This window comes from Microcebus murinus, chromosome 2, assembly GCF_040939455.1.
Source record: "Microcebus murinus isolate Inina chromosome 2, M.murinus_Inina_mat1.0, whole genome shotgun sequence".
NCBI lineage: Eukaryota > Metazoa > Chordata > Mammalia > Primates > Cheirogaleidae > Microcebus > Microcebus murinus.
In genome coordinates this window covers 21,723,176-21,734,178 of record NC_134105.1, presented here as the reverse complement: position 1 = coordinate 21,734,178, position 11,003 = coordinate 21,723,176, and the positions used below count along the sequence as shown (strand labels likewise).

At 48.6% G+C, this 11,003-nt stretch overlaps 1 protein-coding gene across 1 annotated transcript; it reads right to left on the bottom strand.

Moving 5' to 3' along the window:
- Positions 1 to 434: 434 nt before the first annotated feature.
- LOC142875552 (uncharacterized) lies at positions 435 to 3,354 on the bottom strand. The gene is made up of 3 exons (XM_076010102.1): positions 2,977 to 3,354; positions 2,404 to 2,887; positions 435 to 961 (listed from the first exon to the last, which is right to left on the bottom strand). Exons 1-3 carry the CDS (start codon positions 3,352 to 3,354, stop codon positions 435 to 437), a joined length of 1,389 nt encoding a protein of 462 aa, XP_075866217.1.
- Positions 3,355 to 11,003: the final 7,649 nt, after the last annotated feature.

Genomic DNA, 11,003 nt, shown 5'->3' with positions numbered 1-11,003 from the left:
ATGCGGGGAGCGTCCAGCAGGAGTCCTTGGTAGTGAGTCAGCCTCGCATTTGTAATCCATCGTCCCGGAGGCTGCTTTAAAACCCCTTCTATAGCGTGCGGGGTAGTGATGAGCAGCCGCTGCCCTAAAGTAAGCTTATCAGCGTCTTTGACTATCAGAGCTGTGGCTGCGATCATTCGCAAGCATGCTGGCCACCCTGCCGCCACTGGATCCAGTTTCTTTGATAGGTATGCCACAGGCCTTTTCCAGGGCCCTAGGGTTTGCATAAGCACCCCCTTAGCTATCCCCGATTTTTCATCTATATAAAGGTGGAATTCTTTGGTAGGATCTGGGAGCATTAAGGCAGGGGCCTCTAGCATGGCTGCCTTCAGGGCCTGAAAAGCATCCGCCATCTGCTCAGTCCATTTCCATGCCAGCCCCGCCTTACACCCTTCTTACAAAGGTCGGGCCTTCTCTGCGAATCCCGGAATCCAGAGGCGGCAGTAGCCTACCGACCCCAGGAATTCTCTTAGCTCCCGGCTAGAAGTTGGGGTAGGTATTCTTAGCACGGTTTGCTTCATTGCCTCAGTTAGCCACCTTTGGCCCCCTTTTATCTTATAGCCCAAATAGGTGACTTCATCCTTACAAATCTGGGCCTTCTTTGCACTGGCCCGGTACCCCAGTTCGCCTAGTACCCTAAGCAAGTCCTTGGTGCTTTCCAGGCAAGTCCAGGGATCGGGGTCGGCTAACAACAAGTCATCCACATATTGTAGCAGAGTTACCTTTGGATGGTTGGCTCGGTACTCACTCAGGTCATCTTGGAGGGCCTCGTTGAACAGAGTAGGCGAGTTCTTGAATCCCTGGGGCAGTCTCGTCCATGCCAACTGTCCGTGGATCCCTCTCTCTTCATCCTGCCACTCAAAGGCGAAGATCTCCTGGCAGCGTGTCACTATCGCCAGACTGAAGAAGGCATCTTTCAAGTCTAGGACAGTGTACCATGACAAAGTAGGGGAGAGAGAGCTCAACAGGGTGTAGGGGTTTGGAACAGTAGGGTGGATGTCCAAGGTCCTCACATTGACCTCCCTAAGATCCTGCACGGGCCTATAGTCCTGTCCCCCCGGTTTCTTTACCGGCAATAGGGGTGTATTCCACGCCGACTGGCATTTCCGGAGAACCCCACTGTCCAGAAGTCTCCGAATGTGGGGCGTTATCCCCATTCTGGCCTCCTGGGACATGGGATATTGCTTGACTCTGGCCGGCTCGGCTCCGGGCTTTAATTCAATGTAAAGAGGCGGCCTGTGCTTGGCCCACCCCGTTCCCCCTGTCTCGGCCCAGGCCATGGGAAACTCGCGGAGCCATTGATCTATCGCTTCTCCTCCATGTTCAGTGAGCTGGTATAGTCTATATTCGTCTGCCTGAGCTAGTGTCAGGACCTGGGTGACCCGGGGGCAGGAGAGGAGGTTACCTTCACTATCAGTTATTGTCACCCCTTCTTCTTCAAAATGGATTCGGGCCTTGAGCTTGGTAAGGATATCTCTGCCTAGCAGCGGAGTGGGACACTCAGGAATAACCATAAAGGCATGGCTCACCTGATCTGAGCCCAAGTCTAGCTTTCGTCATGTAGTCCATCGATATGGTTTAGTTCCAGTCGCCCCCTGTACCCAGCTGGTTTTATTAGAAAGTTTTCCCCTGTCCTGGGTTAGCACGGAATGTTCTGCCCCTGTGTCTATGAGGAAATTAACTGGATTCCCCTCCACTCGCAAGGTTACCCTGGGTTCGGGGAGGGGAGCCGAACCCCGTCCCCCCACTCATCTGCCTGGCCCGCCATCAGGATCCTTTCGGACCCTCCCAACTCTCGTCCCCCTTTCTTCCGGGGACATTCCCGTGCCCAGTGCCCATGCTCCTTGCAGTTGGCACACTGGGTCCTGTCGAGCCTTTCTCGCAGAGGTTTGTCCCTGTTTTCTGGTCTCACTTGTCGCCCTCCGCCAGCTGCAGCTAGCAAAATTTTTGCCATTTCTCTATTTGCCTTCCGCGCCTCCCCGGCCTGGAACTTCCTATCCTCCCTTCTCATCCTCTCCACCCTTTCTTCCGGTGTCTCCCTATTATTGTATACCTTCTCTGCCACCTCTAAAAGGTCCTGCAACGTCTTTTCCCCTAATCTATCAATCTTTTGTACCTTACGTCTAATGTCAGGGGCCGCCTGATTGACGAACGCCATCATAACTGCAGCCTTATTCTCTTCTAATGTGGGATCTATGGGGGTGTACTGTCGAAAAGCCTCCATAATCCTTTCTAAATATGCTGCCGGGCTCTCTTGGGGCCCCTGACGCACATCTCCTACCTTAGCCAAATTGGTCGGCTTTCGTGCCGCCATGCGGAGACCGGCCATCAGAGTCTGGCGGTAGACCCGGAGACGCTCCCTACCTTCAGCCTCATCGTAGTCCCACAGTGGTCGTTCGAGGGGGAAGGTTCGATCAATGGCTCTCGGGTTTGTAGTAGGCCTGCCGTCTTCTCCCGGAACCAGTTTCCTTGCTTCCCCCTGAATTCTTTCCCTTTCCTCTGTGGTGAAAAGCACCTGGAGCAGCTGCTGGCAGTCATCCCAGGTAGGCTGGTGTGTAAAAAGAACAGAGTCTAAAAGGTTAATAAGGTCCCTGGGGTTATCGGAAAAGTTTGAGTTTTGAGATTTCCAGTTGTACAGGTCACTGGTGGAGAAAGGCCAATATTGATAAGTCTGTGTCCCATCGTCTCCCCGGGGCCCTACTGCCCGTAGGGGAAATGCCTTCACGGGCTCCGGGTCTGGAGTCCAACCTGTGCGTTGCCTAGTGCCATAGGCCGGTCCTCCCTCCCCTCCAGTGGCATCCCGCTGGGGCGCAGGCACCTGGGGGCTGCTGGGGCCGCGAGCACCGCTCTGGGATTATAAGGGGGAGGGGCATTAAATGTGGGGGCATTCCATTCAAGCCCGGTCAGGTCAGGGTAGAGGTTAGAGTCTGGGAGAACCTTGGCGGGTGACGAACCTGGCTTCCCCTTCTTCCCAGCCTCTTGTACTGTGAGGATCTCTGTACGTCCCCTAAGGGGGGGCACGAAAGCTCGCATCCAAGGTGGGGGATCTCTGACCAGGTCCTGCCAGACTACGATATATGGAATCTGATCGGGGTGCCCAGGATGCCCAAAGATTTTCTCTTTTACCTTCTCAACCACGGTCCTGTCAAAGGACCCTTCCTTAGGCCACCCGACATTGAACATGGGCCATTCGGCTTCGCATAAGGTGACCAATTTACCCTTCTTAATCTCTAAGGACAGATTACGGGCCCTGTCCTTTACATCTCTAAAGTGGCCCAGTACAAGGGAAAGGGGCATTGTCATGGCTTGTCCCATGGTGGCGTAAGACAAGCAACTATAAGGAAGTACCGGCTCTGGTTTTGATCTAGTCAATTCCAGTCCTTGGCACTCTGATGTCTCCTCACGGGTCTTAGCATGGGCCTGTGGAATCAACAACCTCACTCACAAAACCCATTCATTCAGACAGAACACAAAAGCCGGCAACAAACGAGACAGACGACAGATAACATACGGAAAACAAATTAACAATAAACCTAACCTGGTCCGGACCTGCTCCCCGGTATCCTCCTGACCGAGCCCTTGGCTACAAGGTCAGCTCCAGCTCCTCCTGACCGAGCCCTAGGCTACAAGGTCAGCTCCGGAGTCCCAACGGGGCCAGAGGATGTCTCCGCCTGGCTCCGACCGGCGACCCACCAGCGCGTCCACCTAGGTCCTGTGCCGGCGTCCTGATCCGGGGTCCAGCAAGGGGATTCCGCATCCCTTGCCCAACACCACACCCGGCTAGTCCGGGGTGGATTTTCACACTCCTCCCTCAGCCCTGAGTTCTATCCGGTAGTCTGTGGGGAAGGAGAATCCCGGACGAGCCCCCAAATGTTAGGGACCGACCTTCCACAGCCCCACCGGACAGAGAAGCAGAGACATCGAGGATGCAATCACACAAGAGGAGGTTTATTTTCTGGCTAGCCAGGGTCCAAGCCCCAGAGCACCAACGCAGTGGCCACTCTCGCAGGCAAGGACCCCGACCTGAATTGCGGGGTGCCTTTTATCCCCCCCCAAAGGGCCTTAGCAAGGCACAAACTAATTACACGCTGGCCATGAGCTGACCTTTGAAGTGATTAATTTTCTTTGAATTCTGCGCGATCCCTGTGCATCCCACCTCCCTTTTGCCTTTCTTCACAACCCAAGAGATAACCGGAGGTATGAGTATAAACAGATGTGTGCTGTTCGCTAATTGCCTCACCCTACTTCACACGAAGGGGGGCGGAAAACTCTTTTCTTGTTGTGCCACTGAGACGCTGCCGAAGGGCCATCGAGGCGCCCCCACATCCTCTCCCCACATCTTCTAGTTTGCCGCTTTCTCTAATGTGCGTCATCAGTCAACTCTTCTCTATCTGTTTTCCATCACCCAGAAATTTGCTAAAATCTCTAGTTCACCAATAAATGAATCTCCAAGGGGGGAGGGCATGGGCAATATATGTAACCTTAACACTTATACCCCCATAATATGCTAAAATAAAAATAAATGAATCTCCTCCCCAACCCCCTCTTTTTAGGTGCAGATATACCAGTGGGGTTTTTGTTTGTTTGTTGGTTTGTTTGTTTTAGAGACAGGGTTTCCCTCTGTCTCCCAGGCTGAAGTGCAGAGGCACCATCATAGCTCACTGCAGCCTGGAGCTCCTGGGCTCAAGTGATCCTCATGCCTCAGCTTCCTGAGTAATTGGGACTATAGGTGCTCACCACCATGCTTAGCTAATTTATAAAAATCTTTTGCAGTGATAGGGTCTCACTATGTTGCTCAGGCTGGTCTTGAATTCCTGGCTTCAAGCGATCATCCCACCTCGGCCTCCCAAAGTGCTGGGATTACAAATGTGGGCAAACTCGCCCAGCCCAGATATCGAATTTAAAAAGTATTTTGCTATCATTTTAGTTGCATCGGCAGAGAGAACAACATAATGCAAGTGGTCAGGTTGACATCTTAAACCATAGTTTCCCCAGTACTTTGTAAAAAAAGTTTTTTTTTTTTAATTTTATTTATTTATTTATTTTTTATTTTTTATTTTTTTTTCTGAGACAGAGTCTCACTTTGTTGCCCAGGCTAGAGTGAGTGCCGTGGCGTCAGCCTAGCTCACAGCAACCTCAAACTCCTGGCTCAAGCAATCCTCCTGCCTCAGCCTCCCAAGTAGCTGGGACTACAGGCATTCGCCACCATGCCCGGCTAATTTTTTGTATATATTAGTTGGCCAATTAATTTCTTTCTATTTATAGTAGAGACGGGGTCTCGCTCTTGCTCAGGCTGGTTTCGAACTCCTGACCTCGAGCAATCCACCCGCCTCGGCCTCCCAGAGAGCTAGGATTACAGGCGTGAGCCACCGCGCCCGGCCTTATTTATTTATTTTGAGACAGAGTCTGATTCTGTTGCCAGGGCTAGAGTGCCATGGCGTCAACCTAGCTCACAGCAACCTGGGCTCAAGTGATCCTCCTGCCTCAGCCTCCCAATTAGCTGGGACTACAGGCATGTGCTACCGTGCCTGGCTAATTTTTTCTATTTTTAATTGTTTGGTTAATTTCTTTCTATTTATAGTAGAGACAGGTCTTGCTCTTGCTCAGGCTGGTCTCAAACACCTGCCCTTAAGCAATCCTCCCTCCTCGGCCTCCCAGAGTGCTAAGATTACAGGCGTGAGCCACCACCAGCCAGGCTCCCAGTTACTTTTTAATAAAGTTCTCTTAACAGCTCAGTCTAGCTGAAATTTGCAGTCTGGTACTTGTAACCAAAATATTTCAAAAATAGAAGGGCATTGTCAATGTGTATCTCTCTGCTGTGGGCTTAGGGAGCCTCCCACACTCCTGCAGGCTTTCTCCAGATAGAGGACAATGCAATCGATCAGGGTCCTGCCTTGCTGCGCAGCCTCACTCCCAGGTCACCTTAGGTCGCAGTGTTTGTTGCTCCCCAGATCCTCAGTCACACAGTTAATTACTCCCTGAGTCTCAGGTTCAAATGCCTGGAGGAGTCAGGCAGATGGCAGCAGTGAACGGAGTGGGCCAGGGAGGGACTGCGTCCAACTGAGGGTTCCTGCCCTTCTAAGAGGGGGAGCGGCCACCAGACTGTTCTCAAGATCCCGGCCATCTGGATGTGGGACTGGACTTGCCAGATATTCTGATTTTTAAGAGAAGCTAGGAATCCAAAATGTTTGTAAAAACTTCAGACTTCTAAATGTTGGCAACTAGTTTTTAAAAGTTTAAAACATTGTTCTGGTCAAAGAAAACATGGTTTAAGGCTACAGTTGTTACTTCTGATTTGCTCCTTTAGTATCTCACATCTGATTAATGGTTCACTTTCATTATTGCTACTGCTGGTAACAGTTTTACTGTGTATTTACTATTAGGCATTGTGCTGAGTGGTTCATGGACATAATTTTATTTCATGACCACAGCAACACCAGAAAGTAGATACTATGTCTCCCTTTCATAGGTGAGTGTGTCTGTGTGGTCAGAGTGATCCTTTTGAAACACAACTCTTAAATCCTCAAATCTTTTTTTGTTTTGTTTTGTTTTTGAGTCTCACTCTGTTGCCTGGGCTAGAGTGCCGTGGCGTCAGCCTAGCTCACAGCAACCTCAAATTCCTGGGCTCAAGCGATCCTCCTGCCTCAGCCTCCCAAGTACCTGGGACTACAGGCATGTGCCACCATGCCCAGCTAATGTTTTCTATTTTTAGTAGAGATGGAGGTCTTACTCTTGCTCAGGCTGGTCTTGAACCCCTGAGCTCAAGCGATCCTCCTGCCTTGGACTCCCAGAGTGCTAGGATTACAGGTGTGAGCCACCACGCCTGGCCTTTAATGGCTTTCTGTTGCACTCAGAATAAAAATCAAACTCAAAATGCCTTCACTCTCAATTGGCTTATGAGAGACTTATTGCCTGGCCCCTACACCCCTCTGACCCGCCTTGCACACCCTGAGCTCCAGCAACACGGAAGTTTTCCCAGTTCCTTCAAACACGGTAATCCTCTTCTTGCCAGGGGGCTTCTTGACCTCAACACTCTTCTCCTTCTCTTCCTGCCACCACCTCCCATTGCCGCTTCAGGCTTTGGCCTCTGCGTCCCTCCCTGAATTAGGTTAGGTGCTCATAAAATGAGTTTCCGCAGCACTAATTACCTCTGATTGTTATTGATGGTGTAACAAACATGGTAATGAAGTATTTCTTCCATCTTTACCCTGGGCTGGGTAATAGAGCCCTTAATGATTCCATACCTTCCCAGTCCTTGCAGATATTAAATATGTGTCCAGTTTGACACATGCCAATAGTCTACAGGAGGGATCAGAAACTATGGCCTTGGCCGGGTGCAGTGGCTCACGCCTGTAATCCTAGCACTCTGAGAGGCCTAGGCGGGTAGATTGTTTGAGTTCAGGAGTTCGAGACCAGCCTGAGCAAGAGCGAGACCCCGTCTCTACTAAAAATAGAAACAAATTAATTGGCCAACTAAAAATATATAGAAAAAATTAGCCGGGCATGGTGGCACATGCCTGTAGTCCCAGGTGCTTGGGAGGCTGAGGCAGGAGGATCGCTTGAGCCCAGGAGTTTGAGGTTGCTGTGAGCTAGGCTGATGCCATGGCAGTCTAGCCGGGGCAAGAATGAGACTCTGTCTCGGAAAAAAAAAAAAAAAAAAAAAAAGAAAGAAAGAAAGAAACTATGGCCTCTGGGCCAAATCCACCAAGCCCTGTTTTTATAAGTAAAGTTATTGAAATATTCACACTTGTTCATTCTCCATAGTCTGTGGCTGCTTTCACATCCCATAATCAGGATGGAGTGACTCCCTGGCCATTACAGGAACAGTCTGCAAACTGCCCTGGAATGGCTATAGCCAGAACGACAAACAATAACAAGTGTTGGCTAAGATGTGGAGAAACCGGAACCGTCCTACATCACACGTAGGAATGTAAAATGACGCAGCTGCTTTGAAAACAATCTGGCAACTCCTCAAAATGTTAAACAGTTATCACATGACCCAACAATTCCAAACCTGGGAATTATTGAGGCTCAGAAAGCAATATCCCCAAATCAAGGCCTCAAAAGCAGCCTCAGAAGCGACCGAATTTCTCTGGCCTCCTCCTGCCTTCCTGTCTCTCAGTTCCATTTGCCCCCGAGGCTAGCCATAGAAACTAGAATCCCACTTTCCCAAAGCCAGCCTTAACACCTAAAAATATCACTCTAATGTTCCTCCACCTTTCTGTGTAAAAACTGGCCATAAACAAATTATCTGACCTACCTTGCTTGACTGTAGGTCATAAGACCCCCATTGCAGCAAGAGTCCTGCCCCACACCTGGAAGGAAGGAAGGAAAGCTGCTCAGAGAAGCCAAGAAGAATGTAGACAGACTGGCCTTGCTGGGTCTCCCCCTCGGTCTACCAGCATTAGCTTTTAACCCCTCTTTATTTTGTTTCTTTATCAGAGAGTACACACTGGAAAGCTTATACCCTTTTTGTCTTATTATATTTCTACACACTGTATTTTGTTGAACCTCTGCATAAAAGTGAACAATTTCTCCAGTATCTTTGGGTCTTCATTCCAAAGGTTTTCATATAAACATGTTAAATACATGTGTATGCGTTTTCTCTAATTAATCTGCCTTTTGTGAATTGGTTTTTCAGCAAAACTTCAGAGGGCTAAAGAGAACTTGTGCACAAAAGCTTATAAATGAGGCCAGGTACAGTGGTTCACGCCTGTAATCCTCTCTGGGAGGCTGAGGCGGGTGGACTGCTCAAGGTCAGGAGTTCAAAACCAGCCTGAGCAAGAGCAAGACCCCGTCTCTACTATAAAGAGAAAGAAATTAATTGGCCAACTAATATATATAGAAAAAATTAGCCGGGCATGGTGGCACATGCCTGTAGTCCCAGCTACTTGGGAGGCTAAGGCAGTAGGATTGCTTCAGCCCAGGAGTTTGAGGCTGCTGTGAGCTGGGCTGACGCCATGGCACTCACTCTAGCCTGGGCAACAAAGTGAGACTGTCTCAAAAAAAAAAAAAAAAAGCTTATAAATGTAGCATGAGTCATAACATATAAAAAGTGGAAACAACCCAAATGTTCATCAACCGATGAATGAATGGATAAATAAAATGTGGTATGTCCATGCAATGGAATATTACTCAGCCATAAAAAGGAATGACATACTGAAATAGGCTATAACATGGATAAGCTACAAAAGCGTAACACTAGGCCGGGCTCAGTGGCTCATGCCTGTAATCCTAGCACTCTGGGAGGCCAAGGCAGGCGGATCGCTCAAGGTCAAGAGTTCGAAACCAGCCTGAGCAAGAGCGAGACCCTGGGACTACAGGCATGTGCCACCATGCCCAGCTAATGTTTTCTATTTTTAGTAGAGTCTCTACTATAAATAGAAAGAAATTAATTGGCCAACTAATATATATAGGAAAAAATTAGGTGGGCATGGTGGTGCATGCCTGTAGTCCCAGATACTTGGGAGGCTGAGGCAGGAGGATTGCTTGAGCCCAGGAGTTTGAGGTTGCTGGGAGCTAGGCTGACCCCACAGCACTCACTCTAGCCTGGGCAACAAAGTGAGACTCTGTCTAAAAAAAAAAAAAAAAGTAACGCTAAAGAGTAGATGCCAGTTACAAAAGGCTACAGATTGTATGATTTCACTTATCAGAAATGTCTCTAAATAGGCAAAATATATAGAAACATAAGTAGAGGCCGGGCGCGGTGGCTCACGCCTGTAATCCTAGCTCTCTGGGAGGCCGAGGCGGGCGGATTGCTCGAGGTCAGGAGTTTGAAACCAGCCTGAGCAAGAGCGAGACCCCGTCTCTACTATAAATAGAAAGAAATTAATTGGCCAACTAATATATATAGAAAAAATTAGCCGGGCATGGTGGCGCATGCCTGTAGTCCCAGCTACTTGGGAGGCTGAGGCAGAAGGATTGCTTGAGCCAGGAGTTTGAGGTTGCTATGAGCTAGGCTGACGCCATGGCACTCACTCTAGCCTAGGCAACAAAGTGAGACTCTGTCTCAAAAAAAAAAAAAAAAAAAAAAAAGAAACATAAGTAGACTAGTGGTTGCCAAGAGGTGGGGGGGGGAGTGGTGTTGGGAGGAAATGGGGAGTAGCTTCTCACAGATATGGGGCTTCCTTTTGGGATAATGTGAGTAGTGATGGTTGCACAACTCTAAAAATACTAAAATAGAATGAACTGTACACTTCAGATATGTGAATTACATGATATGTGAATTATAGCTCAATGAAGCTATGAAAGAAAGAAAAAGAGAACACAACACAAGGAAAGGACAGGAAAGGGAGAGTGTTCAGTTTGAAAATCCAATTTCAAACTTGATTTAAAAGTTTTTCTTCAAATTAATTGGCCAACTAATATATATAGAAAAAATTAGCCAGGCATGGTGGCACGTGCCTGTAGTCCCAGCTACTCGGGAGGCTGAGGCAGCAGGATTACTTGAGCGCAGGAGTTTGAGGTTGCTGTGAGCTAGGCTGACGCCACGGCACTCACTCTAGCCTGGGCAACAAAGTGAGACTCTGTCTCAAAAAAAAAAAAAAAAAAGTTTTTCTTCAAGCCAACACACCTCTAACTTTGGGAGGTTGGGGCAGGAAGATCCCTTCAGCCTGGGAGTTCAAGGCTGCAGTGAGCTATGATCTCACCACTGTACCTGGGTTACAGAGCAAGACCCCATCCCTAGCAAAAATTTAAAAAAAAAATTGTTTTTGGCCGGGTGGGATGGCTCACATCTGTAATCCTAGCACTCTGGGAGGCCAAGGCAGGTGGATCCTTTGGGCTCAGGAGACCAGCCTGAGCAAGAGCAAGACCATATTTCTATTTTTGTTACATGGATACTAAAAAAGAAAGAAAAAGAAGAGAAAATTTAAAATTAAAAATTTTAAAATAAAAAGTTAATTAAATTTTAAAATATAAAAAAATAAAAAAGACCCTGTTTCTGCCAAAAATAGAAAAAATTA